Below are 26,641 nucleotides of genomic sequence, written 5' to 3' on the forward strand. Positions count from 1 at the left end.
ATTGAAAACTGTTTAAGCAGTGCATTGCAGCCTTTGTGCTTACCTTCCACAGGTTTAGTGATTATGCCAGTCACACCACCAACAACACCCTAAAACAAGGAACAGAATTAAACCGTTACTTAGAGATAGGAATACATTTATAGTCCATTGAGCAATTAGATGTTTCTCATCCTTCATTTAAAAAATTTTAGCCAAGTTCAATATCAGAAATAATAGGGTTTGGGAGCTTTGTTTTTTAATTCTTAAAGACATGCTAATTAAGGGAAAGGAAAGAAGGAGAAAGATAGGAAATGAATAGATGGATGAACTGGTAACAAAGACTGAAACATCTTTTGTAGAATAGCCCCTTCTTGTAATAATTAAGAAAGCAGCCACCATTTCATGTTTGCTACTAACAGAAAGCTGTCCATACTGCCCAAACTCCCTGTCATGAGTGACACCAAATATTCAAGATTAACATTGAGCAACTCTGTGACAGACTTTAATTTAAAGGAGTTTAACAACACTAAGGTGGAAGAATAAAAATCCAGAGGCAATTTTTGAATCTGTCAGCTAACAGGATCAAAAACAACAGTTTAATATTTGTAACTTATAATTGCTTAGAAATAAGCTGACTGTTTTGCTTTTGAAGGGCAAGCGATAGACGTTGTTAGGATACCTAATTTGCATTCAAGACACTGAGTCTCTACAAGCTGACTTAATGTTTATCGTTTTTATTTAGTTCATGAACTAATAAAGCCAAAAAAGAAATTATCAAAACTTGCTTGTATATTACTTATGATTTTCAAGCATCGATTAAGTGTTAGCACATCATACACTGAACTTCAAATTTATACCCGTAACAAGCCTTTTCCTCCCTTGGCCAGACTGTCACCAAAATCTTTAGGTTGACGACCCATTTCCTCTCTCCGTTTCTGCTGATATTCTTTGTCCATAGTGATAGCAGCCAAACCTTTTCCAACAGAACCAGTGATCCTAGACACCACTCCTGCTGCACCACCTGATGCAACAAAGTAGAAAGCAGAAGTTACTGTTCTTTCACAGTTTAACAGCCAATGCAGAAGTTTCTCTTTGCAACAAATTCAGATATTACTAATTTACACAGTCTATTATGTTTTCTATGAGAAGACTCCAAAAACTGTCCTGAAATCTATAAATACAGTAAAAGATAACTTTTAAACCACATCAGCGTATGTTATATAGCATACTGGATAGAATCTGATTTCTTCTAATTGCAGTAATACATAGCTAAATAAAACGTGTAAATTAATTGTAATAATAATTTGCCCCAAGCGTACTCCTCAGTGTAACATTTTAGGATCATTAGAGTTACCTTCCTTATTCATCCTCCACATGTTACAAACTATACACACAACGTTTCCTAATTTGCTTCCTCATCTTACAAAATAGAGATTTAGAACCTCCCAAATAAGTTAGGTATGAATAATCTGTAATCTGGGTACTGGCAATACTATCTGGCAAATTCAAATACTTGCTACATAGACATTTTAAAGATGTTTCCCTTCAAAATAAGAAAAAAACTCTACAAACATGATACATGAGTCAATACAATGTATCAAAAGTGTAACAGTACATACCCACAGTGTGTCCAAGAAGACTCTTAACACCAATTACAAAGCCTTCAGCAAATTCTTCAGGTCCTTGAACAGCTCCCTGAAAATGAACCTTATTATGAGTAACAGAAAAGTATATGCCTATACAACCTGAACCACTAGCAAGTCCTTTACATTGCTAAGAGTTAAATTGCTTCAATATGACTTAAAAAAAAAAAAAAAAAAAAAATTACAGCTTTCCTAACTGTTCAGGGTGTAAATTAAAGTGACAACCAATTTACAATTCCACCTCTATATTCAAATCAGCCTACCACTCATACGTGACTGAAGACTCATGGACATTATACCTGCACAGGCTCATAGAAGAAGGCTTCAACTCCCTCAGACAAGCCTCTGATTAAGCCAAATGGATTTCCAAGAACATCCAACCCAAGTACAAGAACATACATCTGTTTCAGGAGCTGTGGGAAAAAAAAAAAAAAAAAAAAAAAAAAAAAAAAAAAAAAAACACAACAGTGCTATCAACTGCTGTTACACTTATTTCCAGCTCAGACAATCTGGTGAGTTTTTTAATTAGTACCCAGATAGGATATCAGACTACTCAAGTATTCCTGCCAGACTGAAGACTGGCTTTGGCAAAAGATACAAGGTTATGTATAACTCCACTAGAATACTGTGGTAAAGAAATATATAAACAGAAAAAAAAAAAAAACAGAAACAGCTACTTAAACTCATCTGCAGGAGAACTATGCGTTCATATTTCAGTATTGTGCCACAAGATTCATACTTCATTACCATGAACATAAAATTTACACCTTTTGGTGTTATTTCCCTTTCATTCCCTATTTTCAAGATTTCAGAAGATTTTTACTCAGGAATTCATGCAGAGGCTTGACTAAATTAACTTACTTGTTCAGTATAATGTCTAACAACTTTCTTCATCAGTTGGTCTCTCTTGTAGAACTGATACTTAATTTCAAAGAAAGCAAGTCTGAAAGACAATTAATCAAAGCTTCATTATAGATATTCTTCCTCTTTTCAGTTAGCTGTTCTTTTCTTGGATGATCCTGAAACCTTGTTTTCTTGAAAATATGCACAAACCACATCTTTTCCTCCATCCATCCATTTCCCCAAAGGCCCTATCACTTCATATTAGCATAAGTCAGTAAAGTTTTATATAGACCCAGTTAAGAGTGGAATGCTGTATTTAAAATATTTTTTAAAAACTATCTTCATTAGCTTACTTGAAAATAAGATCATCCACATCTGTCAGAGTAGCTCCAATACTTTTCAACAGTAAATTCAGAGAATGGATAGCTATCATTTCTTCGCCCTTATCTGATGCTTCTCCACCAGCAGCCAGAGACAGGCTCAAATGCAACTATTAGAACAGAAATGTTTAAAAAGACAGGTTGCGTGCATGTCTAAAAACGGTGATGAAACAGTGGGAAGCATAGTTGCTGATTTGCCTTGAGGGACCATACAATTTGAACAAGTACACTTGAACTCACAATGGTGTAACATTGGTAACATTTATTTATTTACATTCCACAGAAGTCTCAAATTACTCTGGATACACTGGATATTGGGAAGTTTAACAGTGTGAAGTTTAACTTCTGTTATGACTACATCTGTATACTTCTTTCTAGACAATGACAAATAATACTACATTGGTGGAGCTTAATTATAAGCTCATGTTAAAAGTTAAATTCTCATTTATTTAGCCAGCCTAGCACATACTTCTGCCACTAATCACGTATTTTTGTACAAATTTCAGACAACTGTCATTAACACTGTAGAACAGGAATAAACATCCAGTATTGCAAGACACCTTTTTCAGAACAAATCCACACATTTTTCTTAAGGGAGATAAGAAATTATTTACCTTTTTCTTTGCTCAGTACCAGAACTGATATTCTGCCTTTATGCCTCAACAGGGCTACAAAGATGATCAGAGGGCTGGAGCATCTGCCCTACAAGGAAAGGCTGCGAGAGCTGGGCCTCTTCAGCCTGGAGGAGAGAAGACTGAGGGGGATCTTAACAATGTGTACAAGTACCTGAAGGGAGGGTGCCAAGGGGACGGGGACAAACTCTTTTCAGTCGTCCTATGCAAGAGGCAAGAGGCAAAAATTGAAGCACAGGAATTTCCGCCTGACTGTGAGGGGGAATTTCTTCCCTGTGAGAGTGATGGAGCCCTGAAACAGGTTGCCCAGAGAGGTTGTGGAGACTCCTTCTCTGGAGATCTTGAAGGCCCGCCTGGACGCAACCCTGTCTACCATGCTCTAGGTGACCCTGTTGATCAGGGCGGTTGGACTGGATGATCTCCAGAGGTCCCTTCCAACCTTACTGATTCTATGATTCAAATTAAGGTATAGCAGTAAATCTGTAAAACTTGACATTTTTCAAGACTCACTATGTTTTGTTTGCTTGTTTTTCAATAGGCCACACAGATATTTGAGTCTTCCCAATATCCAGTGTTTTGGTATGTTTGAATGAGTCAGTGAATTAAATAAAAAATAGGAGGGAAAGAAGTCCTTTCCTGTACTTAACAAACAATATGTCTAGACATGTCAAAAATACAAGATAGACATTATAAGGATTTCTTCAGCAGTTATAATCAGACTAACCAGGGAACATTGTTAAGACATCAAAATAGTATCTTGTTCTGCCAGTGCTGTCCCTGGCTTCACCACCTCTTAAGTTTCTAAGCACAATCACATTAGGAAAAAATACAGCAATCTTATCCAAGTGTTTACTAATAGAATAGAAATCTAGTAAAGTCAGTAAAAAGTTTTTAAAAAGTACCAGTTTAATCATCTTTTTTTTTTGGGGGGGGGGGGGCAGGGAGGGAGGAATGTCTGTCTTCTGTATGTTCACTAAGGCAATTCTGTGATAGCAAACAGAAATAAGCTGTTTTTGTTCTTCTAAATCCTGACTCAATGGTGGGGCAGGGGGAGGGGTTAGGGAGGTATTCTGTTGACCTAAAGTAGTGTACACTTACTGACGATATTTTCCCCTTGCTTCAAGGAATATAAACAGTTCAAAAGAAATGAGATCAAGCCTGTGAAAGTGCATCTTACTATGATTTTTCATATATTACTTAATTATTTAAGCCTTGAATGTTTATTCATCTAGCTTTTTTCATTATTATACCCGTTGAGACAGCAATGATTAAGAGTCTCTTCTCATTCCATGTACACTAGTCGTACTCTAGGACCAACTAAGAAAGTTTTCCATCTAAGTACTGAATTCTAGAGAACAGAAAATTCCTACCATGAAGACTCCATAAACAAGATTTTTATTGTAATTTATAGTATTATATATCATATTTTAAATTTATAATTTATACTATACTATTGCTATTATTTATAGTAATATAGTAGTACTTCATAATAACATAACATATAGTTATAACAGCTACAACAAAGAATTAAGAGATTGATACCAAGTGTTTAATTAGCACAAGCTTCTCTACCACATACCTTAATTGGAGAAATATGAAAATGCTCAAAAAAGCTGAGTGTTGACAAGTCTGTTAGGGAAGATTCCATTAGCTCAGTGTTAAGTGCATCTACATCCTGCTGAATTAATTTAGACTGGTTTTACATAAAAAGAAATAGGGGACGGGGTGGAGGAAGAGAGAATAGAAAAACTTTTAGTTTAAAGGTATAAAAATCAGTCCTTTCTCCCTAAAGACAAAAAGCAAGAGATCTTTTGCATAATTAGACTAATGGACAGTTAAAAGGACAGACATTAAACCACTCTATATATCCAAATCTTATTTCATTCGCCATGCTTAACGCTTTATAGCCACAGTGGAAACAACTGTGCCATCAAACAAATAATGGAATGTTAAATGAGCAGACAACAATTACACATACTTGAGTATCAGGTAATCAAACTTGTAAATTATTAATGCTGGAACCCAGTGTTTAACAATAATCTCAGTATTTTGCTGAGAATTATCTTGACACATCCCTTTAATCATTGTTATCAAATGCAATACTCACTCATTTAAACTGAAATATTTAAAACATTTAAAACACACCAGTATTACCATAAAGGACCTATTTTACCAAAATCAGTTTTTCATATATATTACCCTTTGTCTTTCAGCTTCCGGGTCTATAGATGGAGTGAAAAGTTCATTAAGTGCTCCTAAAAAACCTTGATCAATTTTCAGTGCCATTTCCTGGATAAGAACCATGAAGTATCTAACAGGGAAAAAAGAACAGCTTATACATGTACAGGTTTAACTTAAATACTATATTATCCTGTGTGTTCAAACTGTTGTAGTGAAATACTGCATAATAGAACTTATGATCTACAGTATCAACTATCTATTTACAGTTAGTGGGCCTAGCAGCCACATGAAATTAAATACTACTTCACTGTAGATTATGACGCTTTGATAATTTACTTAAAAATATTAACCATCACCAAATACTTCCTACCTTCACACACTATGATTCAATATGGTCCACAGACAACATCATCTAAATAGCATGCATCTTTATCCTATTCAACCTCTCTCCAAAAGTCATATTATTGCCTGTTTATTTTATAAAATTCACCATCTTCAAATATTATACCCATATCACTTCAGTACAAATACCTGCACTCTAAGCCCTCAGTAAAAATGATATTGTCTAATTTTATATTATAAGAATTTGGCCAAAGACATAGACCTACTAAATAAAGAACTTATTTTTCACAGTAATATACACTTTTTGGCTGCTTTAGAGGCTATATGCACTGCCTATTAGAGCACTGAACGCACCCAGCCCTGTAGAGCAATCAGCAAGTATGCAACTCTGAGCCAAAATGGACATCATTCCGATGGCTGAAAAACTTCCATAACAGTGCCTTTACGTGGTTAGTCTTTACTTGCTAGAAAAAAAGGTTCCCTTTAAAGCGATATTTTTCCACTGAAGATGTTTAAAACTCAACCCAAACAATTAATTTCAACAGTAACTGGATAGGAAAACTTGGCCTTTAAAATAAGGTTCATTTTTAAAAAAGGGTTAAGTCTCTAAAATTGTGTTAAAGCGCAATTTTAAACTCACTTGAACTGCAGAACTTTGCTGTATTCGTTGAATCTAGTGATGATGCTGACATCAATGAATGGTTTTGGCTCTAAATTAAAAAACATGCAAAAAAAATACATATATATAAAGAAATTGTCACATTACTACTTCAAAGTTGAATACATTTGTTACCATTAAAAGCTTTCACTTTACCTGAATCCAGAACAATTGACTTGGGAGGGGCTACAGGGTGAAATACAACAGGAAACATTGATCCTGGTAACTGATTATCAACCTAAAAATTATCACATAATAAAGCAGTATTTTAATGACACAATAATCAAAAACTATTTCTGTTTTAGAAGGATTGAGTTTTTTTTTCTTTTGTTTTGTTTTTTAATAGATTGTGTTCAAGCAGAAAACCATTTATCTGAGGAGAAAAGGGGAAGATTATGCTGAAATTATTTTAGGATGTTATTTGTTTAGTTACAAAAGTTCAGATGGCTGAAAGCGTCGCAAAGGGGATGTTGAGACAGGTTCACATGCACAAAGATTTATTAGAGGGTCTCTAGCTGACAGTATATAATGACTCTGATAGCAAAGTTACCTTCAAGGAAAAATAAAAACTAAAAGAGAGGAAAAAAGGGAAAGGGACACTTTCTCAAAGCTAACCAGAAACAGCATGATGAGTACCCTCTTCTGGGAGCTCTCTGAAGTGCAGCAAGCAGTGAAGGAGGAGGAAAATTATGATTTTTTTCAGCATGCTTTTTTCCTAGTACTATACCCTGAGTTCTGTTAGAGTCAGTATTGGTTATTTCTGTGTCTGAGTGTTTATATATATATATATATACACATACACACACACACACACTATATGTATATTTATGTGTATATGTGTGTGTGTGTGTGTGTGTGTGTATATATATATATATATATAAAGAAATCAATGCTTTCAGCACTGACTGGAGTACACCAATGAGGCTTAAATGTTGCACATTGGTTGTTAAGCTTCTATGTAAACACTTTATTGGATACTATTTTTGAATATTTAAATGACCTACCAACTTTTCTCCACACTATGTTTGGTTTTCTCTTGAACTAAAACTTAAAAAATGAGAGGCAAATAAACATCAAAAAAAGAGGGGGTGATCCTCATGCCAGTGGTACTTGCTTCCCATGAACACCTGCTATAGCAACACTATTGGAGTTTGCATGATAATGCTCATGCAAGAATGGTATCAACTTGCATACAGCATGAGAACAATATGGGAAAAATATGACCACAGAGGCTCTGGAAAGGCCTGCCACAGTGGCTTCAAGGAAATCTTTTAAGATCTGCAGATAGCAGGACCTTAGCACTACACTAAGGCTAAAACACTACGATAGTTAAGGTACCATGGAACGGAAGCGTTGAGTGATTAGGAATTTCCCAAGATACTTTTAAAGTATTTTCAAACGTCTTCATGATGGGTTCAAATTAAGTATAGCTGCCATGGCACCTATTCAGTCCAATACACAGATTTCGTATTCTAATTAGAAATTGCACGTTGTCATGCTAGCGAGGTCTAACACAGCATTTTATTAAGATTCTAATACAATTTTGGCTCACATAGCACTAAGCTATTAATACTTGAAACCAAACAATGATGATGTGAAAGTTTTACAGAGCTTTGAATTAAGCATCTTAAACAATGCACTACATTTTTAGGCTTAGTTTCATTTTAGCCGAATGCTACTCAAGAAAAACTGACTATAATCATGCATTTAGTTCTAGCCTTCACTCAAATAGCACCTATGATTTCAGAATCTGGAATAAAATTCATGTATCTGGCCTCTTCCATTTGCTTTTGCTTTTTTTTTTTTTTAACACTAAAAAGATTCTTAGCAGAAATATTAGCATCCTCCCCTTTAAGACTTACTACTCAACAAATCCTTGGTTTTCACTCTTACAGAGCATGAGAAAATACATTTACCTAATAACATTTTGTCCATCCTACTTTTGCCCATGATTAAGATTCAAAGGTACTACAGCTCATGCAACCAGGGTAAACAGTACTTTAAAAGTATTTTTACATTTAGTATACATCAGAATTTTTCCTGTGTTCGATGAAGTAAAAATCTTTCTTTTTATAAAAAGTACCTTATTTTTACAAAACATCATCTTTACTGTACAGTTATTTCTTCACCTTTCTAGAACTCTACAGAGACTGTACTTCTAAGAATAACTACTCTGCACAGTACTTTTCATTTTGATCTGCTAAGTAGTTCTTATACTGAAGGTCTATCTCTAGATACACTAGCTAGAGTAAGATCTAGCATCACATTTATTACATTTAGAAATGCCTCTTCATATACATAAAAGGATAAGAAATTTAAACTGTTCCTTCAGTTTACGGAACATGATGAAATATAATACCTGCAGCCAATACAATTGAGCCCGCAAGCTTCTTTGATGAGGTGACTGTTTGAATTCAACGCGAATTCCTGACAGGAAGTTACGTCGGATGCTGCATCTGATTGGGAAACGCATTTCCATTGGCACCTTGCTAAAATTCACCTGGAAATACAGCAAAGAAGAGCTGATACATAGTTTAATACAATTCTGAGGAAAAATAAAAAAAGTTATGTTACTAGTAAATAAAACCTCAAGTTTTCATTATTTCATGATCACATGACTACTGAATTACTCAAGACAATTATCCATGTGGAAAGAGAAACACTCAACAAGCTGATTTGATAAGCGTGTCATGCAATTTCAGTTGTTTTAATGGAAAAACCCCTGTCTTCTTAGTAACAATCTCTTAATAAATTATACTTTATACAGGCATAATTGAAGATGTTTTCATGCAGTTGACTTCTACCACGATCCTGAAACACATTTAAGTTAGGAGAAGCAAAGCAAAAAAGTCATCAGGTATTCTCAGTCAAATATAATGACTTACAGCTATATGTTCTTGATACCATGTACCTCAAATACAAAATGAGACGTACAAGACCTAAGTATTTAAACAGGTAACGGTATTTTTTTTTAAAAGAGAATCAAGTATGATTTAGAAAGCAAGGTGATTATGATACTATAAAATACTTATTTTAGTCAAACATTTCAAGGCCTTAAGTAGCTTGTGCTTGGAATATGGGTATGCATCATTAACAATTGAAAGAGCTCAGAGAAGTGAATCAATTTCAAGATTCTTGCAATGCTACAGGCTCCTTTATCATTACAAGTCATGGGAGTTACTCTCAAGAAACTCAAAACAAGATTTCAGCATAGAACCTAACTTACATCAACTGGAATAAAAGGTCTGCAACTAACATGCAGATTCTAAGCAAACTTTTCTACCAGATAAATGCTAAAATCTTTGAGACTGCTACTTAAAAGTCTGACTGCAGAATACCTCAATACTTACAATATTCAATCATATGAAGTGTGAAACCATTCCCATAAGTTTTGCTTTTTGTTTGGTATTTCTTTTAACACATTATCTATTCTTAATTAGTAAAAGATACGTCAACTGTTGCACAAGTTCTATATTCATTTGAATATTGAAACTCAAAACATACCTCAGTGTTGTTGTCCAGCTTATGCCAACCTGGATCACTTTTAAACAGATACTTTTGGTAAGCTTGTTCCAAAACGTTTATTTCCTTTTGACTAAAGGGTTTCCATTTCTGTCTGGGTTTCAGTTCCCAAACAACACCAGAACTGCAAGACAATGAGGTCAAATATTCAAACAAAAACAAAAAACTCCAAATAGAGCTAAACTCTTAGAACTTTTTATGCATACAAACCACGCAAGAAATCTTATCCTCATTTTGCAGACTTGGAAAAAAAAAATCTACTATTTACTACTTTGTTAAAGGTAATAAAACTTACAGTTAATCCTATTTATTCAAATCGTACAATAGGAATAAAGGCAAAATTTACTTTTGCTTAAAAGATTTCAATTATATTAACTTCACATGAAAGGGCTTCCCATCAACTCAACTATATTGCAAAAGTTATAATATGCCATCAAACGTTGATTATGTAAAGAAATATTCAGGTTTCCATGTGCAGTACCTAGTAATCCCTATGTAAGAGATTTCTTTTTTATTTTCATTGTTAACAAGAGAAAGTCCAAGACTATGTATTGACACGTTTATTTCTTGATCAGGTTGCTCTAGCTCTTCTGCTTGTCGTGCTTTGGAAACTAATGCAACATCATCAGTAAAAAGTAGCACTCTTTGGCGTCCATCCAGGAAAGACACCCAGTGTATCTGAGTATTTGCATTGTAAGCAAATTGGCCACATTCATCCTGTATTGGAAAAAAATATATACAGTTATATTACAGGAGTAGATCCATGATGCTGCCGTGTGTACACAAACAGTCAACTTTATCGGCACATATATAAATTAGAATTCATATAATCTTTTGTTAGTTCGATTTACTGCATCATATTGATTTAGTGGCATCTTGCATCCCAAATACAGGAAACAAGATTTTTTGCTTATTTGGTCGGAGCTTTTCTGGGGGAGGGAAGAGTAGAGGGAGAGGAGAGATTTAAGATTAGGCATTCCAGTAATATTTGTGGGCAAGAAGAATATTGGAGATAATTCAGAAACAACAGCCTCCACAGTAAAATAAGAGACTTAGAAGCTTGGGTGGTGGGGGAAAGCAGTCATTAAATTGTAAACCATTAAATAGTAAGACTAGACAATGATTAAAATGCAAGGAATTTTTATTTGTTAATATAATTGTGAGGCAAAGTTGAGATATGTAAAACCTTTAAAACCTTTTTTTCCGAAAGCCCTAAGTAGTCATGAATATAACCATAACGATATATGGAGGAAATCAGTTTCAATGCAATCTTAAAATACTTCAAAAGAAGTGTAAAAAATTCTACAAAGTGTTTATATAGTGGAATGTACAGTGTAACTGGGTAACTGCCACAGCTCAGCAGGGAGAAATTAAGTCACTTTCCAATATTACTGAACAAAAAACCTTCCTCCTCTGTCTCTAGCTTCGGTCACTAGTATTTTCAATTTTCATATCCCAATTCAATGCCTAGTCAAAATAAAAAACAGGCCACTTCTGAAGAATTTAAAGTTTAGTCAACTGCAAAGCGGTTGTTACATAGAGACAGACCCATGGAGCTTTACATTCCACTCAAGCAGGAAAAACCTTCCCCCATCAAGGCTGGCTCCCGCATTACTTTACAAAATATTTACTGTATCTAGTTACAATTTCTATCTTTCCTCCATTTGTCTTCTACCTTGATCCTTGTTCTCTTACCTCAACTTCAAACATTTTCCTGTTTTAATACTGCATGACCTACAAACACTGAAACAGCTCTTACTGAAAGACACTAGTAATTATCTACAATTTAAGTATTTCACCAAGGAAACTATAGTCACAACACTCAGGATTTCACTCTGACTTTAGGGAGATACTTCAGCTAAATGTAGCACTACTGCAAAATCACACAAATTATTCATTCTGTATATCACCTAGATATTGCTGCAGTTCTTACACTCTGTCATTCTTCCTTCATATCCAAGAAAACGATAGTGAAAACACAAGCTGGAGATTATGTCCAGTCCTCCATTTATATTAATCTAAAAACCTAAAACCCTTCTACTTGAAAGTAGACCCAAAAATCTCCTAAAAGGCACAAATGTGAAGTTACCAGAGAAACTCTGACTTGGAGCATTTTAGACTTGTTACAGTCCTAAACTGGTTCAGTATTTACTTCTCTTCTTTTGATATGTACCTTAAGTAGATCATGTTCACCAAAATTTTGGGAGTACACCCAAGTCAATTTTCTCGTTTTAGTTGGATCCGTCCATGCAAACAGGCACACTTGCTTTGGTTTCAGTTCCATTTCCTCTTGTAATCCACTGCAGGTTAAAAAAAGGAATTAGATGACAGCTTTCACTGTTTTAAGATCAGTACTTTAACACCTCTAATGTACTGTGGGGCAAGCCACTGCAAGACAGCATTGCTATATCCTCCAGCCTCCTACAGGAAGGCATGAAGGGCCTAAGCTATGGACTCCCAACAAGCCCAGCAGTAGCTAGATGTTTCCTGGCAAACTAGGAACTATATACCTGCTTTACTCTACTTCCAGAAACTTTTAAGATTGCTTAAAAGCAGACATAAAATACATCACTGAAAGAGCATGATAAAGAAAAGGAGGCTGGGTTTTGTTTTTCTGTATTTTCATTAATTGTAAAAATATGAACTACTTTCTTCACAACAGGTATCTGCTAGTTAAATGACAAAAGGGTGAAGTCTTTACTTCACATACCTCTGTTTATATCTGAGAGACTCCCATGAAGTATGGTTAACAATAAGAGCTGGAGCTGCTCCCTCATGGTAATCGGAGAAGCTTATGACAGTAGAGTGTTCAGAAACATTCACATCTACCAGTAAGCCCCCATTCTGTGGAGAGAGAGTTCAGTGCAAATTTAAGTTAGAACAGACTAAATCATTATTTTTAGATCAATCTTACAAGTGAAAAAAGGAAATTCAATATTAGCAACAACATGTTTTATTTTGTTTTGGTTTTTTTCCAATAAAGTAAATTCACACACAGTGGTCACTGGCTTAAGACACTAGTAACATTCACAAACTGTATGTAGATTTAATTGGAAAAGTATACTTAAATTAAAACAAAACTGACTTCTAAGAATTAGATACTAACTTTTTTAAAGTTACTTCAAATATTTGGCCAAGCCCAGTAAAGAGTATAAACAGGTATTTTCTTCAGTTCTTATTTCAAAACTTAAAGCTATATTTAAGAACCATAATTTCCTGCAAAATCCTTAAGAACTAAAAGATATTCTAAACACCTGTACTAAAGTTTTAAAAGGTACAACAAATATAGCAACATCATACCAACAAACTGATCACATCAGTCTTGCTGATTTCTACTTGAACCGTGTTAAGTGTTATTTTTTAAGGGCTTTCAAGATCCTGCTTTCTTCAAATGTATTCAAGAACCTGAGATGCGTCCTCCTGCTGTATATCTGAGAAGTTGTCCAATTTTTCTAATTTGCTTGTACAGAGGAGCTACCTTGTGCTTTTTTCCTTTTGGATAGTCTCTTTGGATACTCTTCTCAAATGCCTGTCTACCAAGATAAGCAGACTTCTTTGATATGCTGTAAGCCCTGGAAGGAAGGTGGGCGGGGACTCATTTGCCTTTGAAAAAACATCCTAAGAGATCCCAGCTCAAATCAGAAAGGTGAGAAAATTATGCTTAGCACACTCTGCAGTAGTAGAAAAACTCACTTATATTTTAGCTAATTATGATCACCATTATCTCCAAGAACTTTTTTGAACATTTTACACTTACATACATGCTCCCTAACGATAAGTCAAATTCCCAAGTAATTAAGATTTTTACTACTAAAAGTATTTTAGCCATTAGCATGGGGTTTTTAAATATCTTTAACACGCATTAGCTCATCAAGAAAACAAAAGACACTGCATTTTAGATTGACCATTTAAGAATTCTGAAGGCACATAAGAAACACTCTCTGCAGAAAAATAATGTTAGTTTTTAATTTAGTATTAGTGGAGCTGTCCAGCTTCCTATAAGCCTGTCAAACAATCACCTTGACTGCTTCATACAACTGTGAAAAATATTAAGAATGCTACAGACTTGATTCACAACCTTTTTTATGCAACAGAGCTTCAGTGCAGTGCACCAGATGCTAAAGCACAAAGCTTTAGTCCTGACTATCCTAGGGATACCTCAAAGCTAGAAAGAAGCACAAAAAAAACTGACTACACAAAGACATAGTCTCACCAATTCTTCCAGCTTCAGCAGAGTACCATTGTCCTGGTTTTTAAACAGGAATGGTTTGGATGGGCTTTCATAGCCAACTACTCTTACACACAGTTCACCAGACAAGTTCTCAGGCCAGAACGGAAGACACTGGAAAACAGAAAATATGAATGACTTCAGTAATTCACATATGTTCAATTTAGTAAACCAGCAGTAAAACAAATGCAGTCTTGAGTGACTAGAAGTATTTCAAATGCCTTACTTCTTACCCTACTATCTACTGACAGACACCTCATCTATGTTTAGTAAGTTATCTCAACTAAGAACTTGATTCAATTACCACCACAGGCTGTCTGTGAAGTTCAAGTTGCCCTGAAATATGTGAAGCAGCTGCATCAGGCCGTCGGGAATGACCGAGCATCTATAGAACTTACTTTCTTAAGTGACAGTTAGGGACCAACTATTTGTCTCTGAAAGCATCCGAAGGAATAGAATTGAAAAGTTACCTCTGAAGCTGAGATATAATTCCATTTATTAGTTGGAAAAGAACCACCGGGACCAATTTCACCAACTTCTAGTTCCAGAGAAGATTTGTTTGCTATTGTGTAGAATGGAGTGAATGTAACTATCCTGGTAAGGTTAAAACTACTTATTTTGATGCTAACTCCAACCTGTAGAGCAAGAACAGTTTGATCAATCAAAGAGGACAAACATAAAAGCATAGGCAATCTTAAAAGAAAAGTCAGGAAGGAGGAAAAGCAAAGCCAATATTACTGTGATTTTTACTTAATACTTGCAGTAAGAGAACAGACCAGCACTTAAAAAAAAAAAAAAAACTATATGGAATTAAAACTCCCCATGTATGTGTATACTATTAACAATTGTGTTTTTCATAGAATCACAGAATCAGTAAGGTTGGAAGGGACCTCTGGAGATCATCTAGCCCAACCCCTCTGCTCAGCAGGGTCACCTAGAGGATGGTAGACAGGGTTGCATCCAGGTGGGCCTTGAATATCTCCAGAGAAGGAGTCTCCACCACCTCTCTGGGCAACCTGTTAGCCTTGGAGACCTGGTCTTAGAGAAGGGTGCCAATGAGGGTCTAAATACATGCAAACAATTACGAATTTTGAATGTGAATTCTTCTAACTATCCATACATGAGTTTGCTGGTGTATTTTTGAACAGCCTAACAGATTTGTTATATAAGCAAACATTTTCAACTTACACTGAAACTTCCCTGTTGGTCAAACTTATTCTCACCAAGTGACAAACTGAGTAGCTGTGGCATAAAAATCATTACCCTTGACATAAAATATCTGACTAATTTAAAAGTAACTTAAGTGCAGAACAGACACAGCCACAACTACTCAAGCCAAAAATATCTCAAGAAAATTCCACAAGCTACAGAAGGCATATCTTACCAGAAAGTCCATGGTATTAGCTGAACATCTGACATATCCATAGCTTCCTACAGTATCAAGGGAAAAGCTACTGGACCAAGTGCTAGTTGAAATACACAACTGGATCTATACACAAAAAAGGACATTTAAAATATTTCAATAAATTTATTTTAAATTTTACGGCTTATACATTATGGAGCACAATTTTCTCACATATCTAGTGGTATTAAGATGACCAACATTTAAATGCTTTTAAAACTTTCTATAAATTAAGATAAGCTTAAGCATGTAGTCTCATTACTCTCATTTTGGTTTACTGGTCTGTGAAAGATGATATTACAAGATGACTCAGGTAAGAAGGGGAACAAGAAATACAGTTTAGTTCTTCTCTTCAAAGGGGGACTTTAAAAACAACAGCAAAGGCCACCTAAAATAAGCATACCTTATTTTTACTAAAAATATTTTTCTTCTTAAAGGAGAACAAAACAATATCTCTGTTATGTGCTGGATGCTTAACGTAAGTATCTTCTGCTCGATACTGGAGAATATGGGAAGTCTTGTTGATTAGCCAGTAAGGACTGAACACAGACAAGATCATACGGCTTCCAGTTCGCCTGATATGTATGGAAATATCCACTGTCATCAATTCTGCAGAATGTGATGTGAAACACACTGAAAAAAATTCAGGCATCCCATCACTAATTTTAAGGTGTCCATTCCAGTTTTTGCCTTGATATTTTATCAATACAAGCTCCATTAATTCACCACTGATTCTTGAATGAAAAACATCTGCAGCACTCCCTTCTGGCAATTCACGAGCTTCTGCTGTTCCCTGTAATAGAATTAAAAAGGAAGAATTAGATTTTTAAATGTAGAAAATTTAGGTGCCCATAAAGCAGAATCTTACAGGATGTACATGTTCCAGGTATTTCAGTACCATGTGTCTAAATGCCTAATCACTTTTATTTGAGCTTGATCTTATGAAAAATTTCAGATCAACAGCAGTTTTCTAACAGGACAGTAAAAAGGACTCTGGATCAGTCTGGTTCCAACACATCCATTGTCTGTTCCCTTCCTCCTTCATGTTTTTCAATGGATTTCAGCCACAAGTTCTCATTCATATATTAATGATACTAGGTGCAACACTGAATTGGGTTGTTCTGCAGATTCATGGCTGAGACTTTTCACATTAAAGAACATACAGGGCAGGAAACCCTCAGCCCTGGGCCACACTGTTTGGTAACCCAGCTTCCTCAGGCAGAACAACAGCTTTCCTAAATTTTATTAAGAAATTAATTTTGTATTCAGCAGAGACCAGGCTTGGATCAGCTAAAGGATATGAATACCACAAGCATATATCTGCCTGCAAATACAGTGAATTCAAAATTGGAGTTGAGCCACTAGTTTCTGGCTGCTCATTCAAGGCAACAACCTGTTCTATATTCTGTGTGTATTCACTGTACTGAAGCACAGTGAAGAGAAGGAAAACTGGAAATACTGCCATTAGTATTCTGCGCAGAAGTGAAAGACAGATTAAAATGAAAGCCACAGCCAATTATATGAGCAGGACAAAATAGAACAAAATTAGGTCGGCAGTTCTAAATCTGCACTCCTTTTCAATTTACTGAAAATCACTCAGCTATACTAGATACTGAAGGCACTGACAGAATGGAAAAAATTCTGCATAATATCTTGAGAAGAATTCTTCTATGATCTGGTCAAGTGAGACCTCACAGTAGTCCTCAATAAAGAGCCAATGTTAGAATGAAGAAAAAACATATTTTTTGCGGAAGAAATGAGTTCCAGATAGCTCAGGCACTTTTCTTTATGGCTCTCCCTGAGAGCCAAAAAGCTATCTTGCAGAACACAGACAGAATCTTGGACCCATATAAAAAGTCCTATCCAGTATAGAATTCTTATTTCAGGAGAAAAACATAACTGGCATGGTATACCCAAAGAAATAGCAGTTAATCCCCCAAAATCCCACAACCAATGCATTAAGTGACTTGATCAGTTGTAACAGAAAATAAATCAGGCAGCATTCAATATCCTCTACAGTACATTCACCTTTCATTTTAAATGAATGTCATCTTATTTAAAATCAAGTAAAAGCTTTAAAATAAAACTGAAAGCTATCCTACCTCAAGTAAATACCTCAGTGAGTACGGCAGAAGATTCCTTACAGTCAGCGTAGGGTAAAGGTGGATAATGTAGGCAGGATCCCACTCCTCTCCACATGTTGAAATAAAATTCAGTTGATCAGGTACAGCTGTTGTGCTGACTATTAGAGGTAAGAAATTTGTCTCAGTAGATGGGCACTGTAACAAGCATTTTACTTCATTGCTCCGATGAAGCTCTTCCCTCCAAACAATGTAAGTTGTGGACTCTTTGAATTGACCTTCCAGCATTCCCGTTGGTTGAATATATAGATGACATCTATGGAAAAAGGATAGGTTAACAATCACAACTTTGCATTGACAATGAACTTCATCCATTTGACAGTAATTCTGGAGGGCTTTTGCAGCATACTATACAACTACCTAATAAAGATAATATTTGGTTTTTTATTAGCCCCAGTCAGGAAAAAAACAGTTCTAAGTGGACATTTAAGCCTCAACAGTAATGCTGCATTTGTGTATCAGTCTCATAATGAAGCATCCTATATAATAGAGAAAGTGTACCTGTAAGAATGTAAAGGAACATGAAATTCCTCTTCTGGCTTAGATATGCCAATGGGCTCCAGCAGTCTGGAGTCTCTAGCCAATTTATAGATTATGAATGGGATGGAGAAATGGTTCTTGATCTATGATAAAAATGTGCAAGTTTTAGAAATTTGTACAAAACAAATGTAATTAAGGGGAAAAGTACAAATAGCAACATGGAAAAAACTTTACTAGATATAATTAAGCTCCTCTGGAAACAGACTTACACTTGCCTTAAGTAGTAAGAAACATAATTTTGAAGGAAAACTATATGCAAGCATGAGAAGACTGTGCTCCTTTTAAATTCCATGATTTGAAAAACTCACTTAAAATTCCATGTCATGTAAAAGGTATTTAGCCCAACCTCTTAGATAAGGATATTATGAAAGCCAGAACTAAAACATAAACAAAATAATCCCCGCCCAAAAAAAAGAACCCATAGTCTCAACTACTTCTCAGTGAAAAGCACATACACAGAATACATTAAGTATCTTAGAAATTAAGCAGCTTTTTGGAAAAGGGTGATCTCATAAAAGTAAAGTACTTTACATAAAGTAAGAAATATAAAAGCAAAGTCACTCATTGAGAGCACACTGATTTTGGGTATTCAGGGTTTTTTTGTGAGGGAGATTTTTTTATTATTATTTTTATTATTTATTTATTTATTTATTTACCTACCTGCAGAGGAGATCGTACAGTAATAACTTTATTTCCTTCTGTAGCATCTATCTGTACAAGGACAGAGTCTGAACGGTCAACAAGAAGATTTCTTACGTTATACAGTCGACGGCCTGGTTTGGCTATGGGAATGTTTACCACCTCCTTATATCCTTGAATTTCTAATCCATTAAAAAAATAAAGTCTTAATTAGGAGGAAACACTTACATATAGTATGATAAATACCACAACCATTACATTAAAGTATTTGAGTGACAGTTGCAACATAGAACATAATTTCAGTATAACAACCCAACACTTTCATATAGGATGAGATGAAAAAGGAAAAAACAGTAATATTACATATTAGGAGTTACAACACCCTAGTCTCCTAAGAATATTTTCTAGCAAAGCTGAAAACAGAAAAATCGTAACTGCTCTCAATTAAGTGACTAACTACAGAAAAAAAATAATAGCAGTGGGGACAACCAGGAATTAAAATCCTGTTTAAAAGGAGAGGGAAAGTACAAAACTACATTCCTTGAGTCTATAAGATGGTCTATCAATGACTTCAGTAAAAAACATTACTTTTTTCCAATGGGAAAGTAAAAATTGGACTTTCAGTCTCTGGAAAAGATGGAGAGAAGGAATTTTACTTTCTTATAAGATGTTCAATAGTGCCTGGCTTAAAAGATGGTGTGTTTTTTGGGGTTATTTTATTTTAATTTCCATCACCTGAGTTTTGATCATATTGAATTTAACCTATAGATTACCATGCTGACTTCTCCATTTTCCCCATTCTCAACACTATCATAATATATAGCGTTCCCCAGCATAATACCTAAATTTAAAGAGAAGAGGGAGCTTTCTTGTCGGTGTAACGCAGACAACTTTCCTCGTTGAAGAGGTTCAAAAATAGAGTACTCCAATTCCATGTTCTGACCAATTTCTACTTTGTTCATGTTTTCCTTCTCAACTGAATCAACTATCCGAAAATTAGAGCTAGGAAGCACTTGGAGAGAAACACCTAGGGCATTTTTCACTATGAAAGGAGCCGAGTCTTTAAAGGAATAGTCAAACGTGGAAGCAGTCCCTTCTGAAAATGCCTGTAACGAAGAACATATATAAAACATTACATGCAAATAGCCACAAAATAAACGTAAGGCTGAAAGGCTTTAAAAAGTATTTTAAATTTAAGAAGAAAGTTACAGACAGTGTAGCACCTATGCTTTGCATAGTGGTATTTAAGGAGACTGCAGGTTATTTCCAAAAACACTTCATATTTCTTTCATGACTTGCAGCAAATGTTGATACCAAAGTAAGTGTTCACGTCCTCATAGGGACTTAGTTTTCTTCTATAGCTCAACAATCAAAAAAAGACACAGAAGGCCCAACCACATTTACCATGCACGTACTTCATCCTCAACCACAACTTCTGCCAAACATTGTTATTACACAAAACCATACTAACTGATTCAAAACAGCATAAGCTATGTTGCTTAGAGAACTTACTCATACTCTCTCACTTTCTCAGAGAACTGACATTCATTTAGAATTACAAAAATAAATGTACTTAAGTCACATTCTCTATAAATAGCTTGATTTGGTGACCAAAAGCTCCTCTACCTACAAGAAAAGGGGAAATATAATGTAGGACACTCAGAAGCATTCCTATAGACACAGGGAAAAAAAAAAAAAAAAAAAAAACCTTAAAAACACAGTCATTCTACTGCCTCAGTTTGAAGGTCAATCCCCCAAATCAAGCTTTTTGTAGCATTCTATTAAGGAACAGTCCTACAAGCAGCAGGTTAAGGAGCAGACTAAATGAAAATTAATAGCTCCAAGAAACATGGTTGTTTCCTACAATCTATTTTCTGACAAATTTAAAGAAAAACATACTTCCCTTCCACTACCACCACTCTAAGTCCTCCATAATGACATGCATTCTGCTTACACATGTAAGGAATGGCCTTCTTTCAAAAGCCATCATCATCTTTTTGTTAACCCTAAAGGACTCTCAGTTCAACTCCATTTCCACCAGATAAGCTTTGTCAGGGCTGCAGAACAATCAGTGACTTGTGACTAGCAGCACATAAAGTTCTTCAGAAGCCAAAAAATTCAGCACCTTCTGCTTGTTAAGATTACCTTGGCTAAATTATCAAAAACAGCAAGACAACTTTTTGATATCGTTATATTCATTGTATCCTTTGAAGCAATGTTAACTGCAGTTTGTGGCTCAGGAAGAACAATAAAGTCATCCCCAGGCATCAGACTTCTTTCTTGGACAGGGTTAGTCTTCATCTAAAACAAAAATTTCGTTAAGCAGCTATGCATACAAGGAATTATGTTCTCCTATGTTAAAATAGGAAAAAAGTTTACCTAGATGTGAAATTCCCGCCCCCCCACCCCCCCCCAAAAAAAAAAAAAAAAAAGAAAAGAAAACCAACTTTACTTTGTAAATCTATAAGATATCTAATAGGCAAACTCACCAGTAACATGGGAAATTTACACTAATACTGAAGACAAACAAGCTATTTTCTTCCCATTCTGTATGTCTGACTACATGCTTCATCTTGCCCATACAGTGGATAAACAACATTATTTAGAAAAACCTTGGATGTCTACAGACTGAATTCTTCGTGTCAAATTGCACAACTCCCTTAAAGCAAAAGCATTTCAAACGTTGCATTACATAAAACTATTAGCATATTAGCTGCCTATTCACAGTGACTATTTCAGTTTCAAGTATTTTTACATACTTCCAGCTTTAAACTCCATTGCTTCTTCCCTCCTTCAATTCGTTCAATAAGAGGTTCCCACACTGCATGAGTTTCATTGTAATAGTGAACCTACGGAAAGAACCAAAATTAAATATGGCATCTAAAAATAAACTAAGCTCCTTCTATGACAGCTAGTACACTTTCATATCATCAAAAATTGCCTTTTTCCAATCGTGGTTTCAAATTTCAGTGGCCTAATATTCATTTTTAAAGGCTTCAAAAATTAATACTCACACAAAGATGTAATATCTCATACATTTTTCTTAAGTGACAATTTATGTTATCTGACTTACCTTTAAAGAAACAGGAGCAGACAACCTGGAAATTCCCTAACTTTGTTTCACATCATTACTAACATAACGCAATCTCTATTATCTCCTATGGTGCCTGTGAAAATAGCTTTTAGATGAAAGAACTTCAATGCTGTAATTATTTTAATGATACTATAAAATAACAATCAGCCAGGGGAAGAACTCTTTAGTCTGGATTTGGTCCCCTGGAACAATTCATCTGTCTACAATTCATAGTCTACACCCAGCTTTTATTTCTCTTCAATCACTGCAAATCTGAACAGGAGAAACTGTGGACCAGACATAGTTCTGAAAACTTGTTTCCTATCTTCCTCATGCCTCCTCCTTCCAAGGAGTATTCTTTCCCCACGTTCATCTATATATGATCAGAAATGCATCTTTTACTTAAATATTGATATCTTCTATCATGACATGCACATATAGCAACAAAAAGGGGCCCTCTGCATATCCAACAGACAATGGTGTATATAGGGCACATTTGGTAAACCGACAGAATATGACTAAAATGTAGTTTAACCTATCATACACAGCAGCTCTTATCTGTTTATATAAAACTTCAACATACCACTTCCATAAGAGATTAATTACATGGCCTAGCCCATCTAGGAAATTAGCATTACCAAATCATAGTGAAAGAGCTGCAACAGGTGGTAATACAAACACAACACTTTTGCAATGCAAGACTTTTGAGAAGATTTAGGAGACATAAAATAGATACAACAGTGAATACTAGCTAGATAAACTAGAGCAAGAAAAAGTTAAATATGAATATTCTACTTTGTCAAACTCAATGTTCACACAGCGAAGAGTGAATATGTAAAAACACTGAAGAAACAAAGAGAACTCCACAGTAGCAATTACCATTAAGAAGTCCTATTAACTGCATGCATAGCAATGTTTATCCATGTATATAGTTAGTCTGTGAAACTGAATTATGCTTAATCATACTTGCTGAGTACTAAAGAATTAAGAATATTACAGTATAAGCCAATAACATAGCACTTACAAACTCTACTACAAATGAAGTTACTCAAGGTGAACAAATGTTTCAAAATGATAATTTGTTTCTACATACCTCCAGGGCCATATCAGCTGTGGCCTCCATGAGTGAAGACCAGTTTTTAAGAACACCTGAAAGTACAGATTCTACTAACAATAAAGGCACAGTTCGATGTCCCAGACCACATTCCAAGGTGATCTGGAAAGATTTCACTACAATGTCAAACTTCTCTTGTTTCAGAATATGCTCACGGTCCTTAAAAGTTTCTGTTGCTTCAGTGGCTACATCTACACCAAGAAACCAAGCATTGCACTGATCAACAGGCTTCACTTGCCACAAATTTTCAGAAACTTCAGCTGTTCCTCCAGAATCCTCCTCTGTTGTTTTTGGTTTTATGGCAGCCATAATGGTTATCACAGTATTAAGAATTATTGGTGAAATCTTGAGAGGAAAGAAAAAGACAACAAGAATCCTCATAGCTCAAAATTTTTTTAAGAAAACGATTAGCACGCAAAACACAAGGGAAATGGAAGTGGCAAATACCTCTGGGCTTATTTATGCAGATATATGGCATTACTAGGCACTCAAAAGATTTAAGCAACTTACATTACAAGATCAAGAAACCATTCATGGACCTCCTCTTACTTTCATTTCCTAGTTTTACTTTTCTAGTTCCTCCCTCATAATTCTACAAACTCAAGAACAATATTGTCTGGCTGGAACCTTACTTCTACTGATAGGGCAATTCCGTAACTGCAGTCAGTATCTACCTTTTCCCTGTTACACTGTAAAGCATCAATATATTGAAAGTTAATTTTTAAGAAGCTCGAAGAGTCCCAAATAGTATATTTGCAGAGTAATGGACACACCACTTCTATTAACAGTACATTTAAGCATACAATGTACTATTGCTTCAAGTTTAAGGTTTCACCACTGATCTCCTGCTCAGATCAAAAATGCATCCTGGAGAGCATTTTAAAGAGCAGCTATCTAATTATAGTCAGAAAGGCCTTTATTGTAGATATACTTAAATTATTAATTCACCGATTAAAAACATGGTATTTTAGATTATCTATCATCCTGGAAATCAAGTTAATCACCTTAAGTTTAAATGCTCTTGTGTGAAGCAGCTAGTGCAACTACATGTGCAAAAATCCCACACCCACAAAACACCAGAACCCTGCATCATTTAAAAGCACTAACATTTCAGTTGAATGTATAAAGCTTTCAATATTTTCTCAGAATGGATACTTTGACTTTTTCATATTGTGTACATGTAGTTTTATTTTTCCTGTTTTAAGTCTCTGAAGAGAAAGTAGGGTTGGGGGGAGGAGTATAAATTTGAAAGACACTAGTAGGAGGAAGTTTAGTATCTGAAATAAATTTGTTCTTTTTCTGTCAACAGGTTGCCAAAAAGGGAAACGAGTTACCATATACATAATTACTTTTCCAACGTAGAAAAGTTCCGAAGAGCAAAACAGCCTATTACTACAATTAAACTAACAGGGAAAATGGAAATTTTGAATAGAAATATATAAATTTCAAAATCCAAGTGAGAGGTCTTTTGAGAGGCGACTGCTCTTCCAAAGACAGCTTTAATAATTTTGCTTACCTTTACAGTAAGGTCTTCTACTGTTACTACCACAGTCTGTAACCCTGAGATGTGTGTCATGTTTTCCATTACCAAAGAACACGGTCGTAACACCTGAGTGAAAAATTTGATTATTAAGGATATTACAGGATTCCAGCTTTCTTAATGCTTTAATTCCATAGGCCAAGGGATGCAGGTTGCATAAAATACTACTTAAAACATATGTTACAAGATTATAACAGATTGTTATCGTGCTTCATACCAGTATTCAAATTCACACAAATGCTCTTTTTAATCAGAAATTTAAAAGAAAATAAAAGTTCTTGACATAAGGTTTAAAAAATAAAAGTAAAATCCAATACAGAGCTACACTAATGATATAATAAAATGAAAGTGAATGCTTGAACGTACTAAACACATAAGGAAAGATACTATGCGTGAGATGAACCACACAGGCCACCCATGTGGCTTAATGTTCGCTAACACAAATAAATGATGTTCCAGACCATAAATGTATGGCTGCACTAATTGCCACACTCTACTGCAACAAGTAAATTGACAGCCAGCCAGCGACAAATATGTAAGGAAGTGTTCTTATTCTTCAAAAATCTCTTACACAATTTCTTCACTGGAAAACCTTAAATTTAATGTACCAATGCACAGATAGAGGTTTTGGATGAAGCTCTACAAGCTGAAGTCTTGTGCATATTGATAAAAGATTCATCTTTAGATAGCACATGATGGCTACATAGTCCCTCCCTACCTTCGTAAGTTAGAAGGAAACTGAGTGCCCCTTTGAAGAGAAGAACATGCCTGTCAACAATTTTCACTAGTTTTCACAGAGGGAAAAGCAAGTTTTCTTACTGTAGTAACACCTGTGTCTTGTTTTTCTCGGAGAAAGGCACAGGCCAACACTTTGAAGTCCTTTACTTGAGCTGTCATCCTTTGGGCAAGCTTTCCAGAAGCCAGAGAAAAGTCACACTGGAAGGAAACTTTTAAGGCAGGGGCATCAGCACTGGTCAAATTTGCAACAAACACAATTTCTGGATCCATGATCACAGCTTTCACTGTCTTTTCACTATTTGACTGCGCCGGTATTTCTGTGAAAGTTAAAGAAATAATAAACAAAACCAAACAAACAAAAAAACCCACACAAACTTCAAAGTAAGAAGTTTGAAAGTACTGTTATATATTAACTGAAGTGTGCATAAGAGCATAATTTTGAGAAGTGTAAATTTAATAACTAATGTTTCATCCTAAATAGCAATACTGTAGTTCTCTGCTGAAAGACCTACAAGATAGGCCTACAATTAGGCCTATTTTCATAATTATTTAGTAGGACACTATGTTCCAGAAATCAAATTCCTGCATCAGCTGCAGAAATATGATTATGGAAATTTGAATATGTAAAGTCTAGTCTCACACTTTCTTAGAGACTCAGTTTCTAGCAATCACTGCAAACTAGTAAAAAGTCTTTTTATGATGGAACTGTATATACATTGTAGTCAAAGTACTGGCTGTACAAAGCCAAGCTGGAAACCATTAACTCCTGGGTTTTTTGTTTGTTTGTTTTTTTTAAATCAGAAGTAACTAACTTGTTTAAAGCAAAGTTTTACTAATTGAAACAAAATCAGCAATATGGAATTTCACATCTGAATATCCACTCAGTCTCCAAACAGAAGACCAGAATCATGTTATGTTTAGCCCACTTAAAACCAGAATGTGCTATCTAGTGACATCCTGGTGGCTGACGAAGCTGCTACTTCGATTCTCAGTGATAGGCAGTAGAGTGGCATGTGATCCATCTACATGCTGGGACTCATTATGTA

General features: G+C 35.2%; 1 protein-coding gene across 1 annotated transcript in view; it reads right to left on the reverse strand.

Moving 5' to 3' along the window:
• The window catches only part of VPS13C (vacuolar protein sorting 13 homolog C), a 99,633-nt gene that overhangs the window by 15,129 nt on the left and 57,863 nt on the right, over positions 1-26,641 (reverse strand). Inside the window, exons 50-77 of the mRNA XM_062583297.1 lie at positions 25,677-25,912; positions 24,834-24,926; positions 23,297-23,662; positions 21,890-21,979; positions 21,276-21,431; positions 19,972-20,236; positions 19,152-19,312; positions 18,453-18,574; positions 17,913-18,207; positions 16,214-16,603; positions 15,793-15,897; positions 14,879-15,043; positions 14,394-14,522; positions 12,891-13,024; positions 12,354-12,480; positions 10,662-10,897; positions 10,163-10,304; positions 9,018-9,158; positions 6,815-6,896; positions 6,641-6,710; positions 5,677-5,788; positions 5,057-5,170; positions 2,819-2,955; positions 2,484-2,565; positions 1,922-2,035; positions 1,599-1,674; positions 837-1,000; positions 44-89 (exon numbers count right to left, since the gene is read on the reverse strand). Of these exons, the coding sequence (XP_062439281.1) occupies positions 44-89; positions 837-1,000; positions 1,599-1,674; positions 1,922-2,035; positions 2,484-2,565; positions 2,819-2,955; positions 5,057-5,170; positions 5,677-5,788; positions 6,641-6,710; positions 6,815-6,896; positions 9,018-9,158; positions 10,163-10,304; positions 10,662-10,897; positions 12,354-12,480; positions 12,891-13,024; positions 14,394-14,522; positions 14,879-15,043; positions 15,793-15,897; positions 16,214-16,603; positions 17,913-18,207; positions 18,453-18,574; positions 19,152-19,312; positions 19,972-20,236; positions 21,276-21,431; positions 21,890-21,979; positions 23,297-23,662; positions 24,834-24,926; positions 25,677-25,912 (4,350 nt within the window). The remainder of the gene's footprint in view (positions 1-43; positions 90-836; positions 1,001-1,598; positions 1,675-1,921; positions 2,036-2,483; positions 2,566-2,818; positions 2,956-5,056; positions 5,171-5,676; positions 5,789-6,640; positions 6,711-6,814; positions 6,897-9,017; positions 9,159-10,162; positions 10,305-10,661; positions 10,898-12,353; positions 12,481-12,890; positions 13,025-14,393; positions 14,523-14,878; positions 15,044-15,792; positions 15,898-16,213; positions 16,604-17,912; positions 18,208-18,452; positions 18,575-19,151; positions 19,313-19,971; positions 20,237-21,275; positions 21,432-21,889; positions 21,980-23,296; positions 23,663-24,833; positions 24,927-25,676; positions 25,913-26,641) is intronic.

Source organism: Rhea pennata, chromosome 10 (assembly GCF_028389875.1).
Source record: "Rhea pennata isolate bPtePen1 chromosome 10, bPtePen1.pri, whole genome shotgun sequence".
NCBI lineage: Eukaryota > Metazoa > Chordata > Aves > Rheiformes > Rheidae > Rhea > Rhea pennata.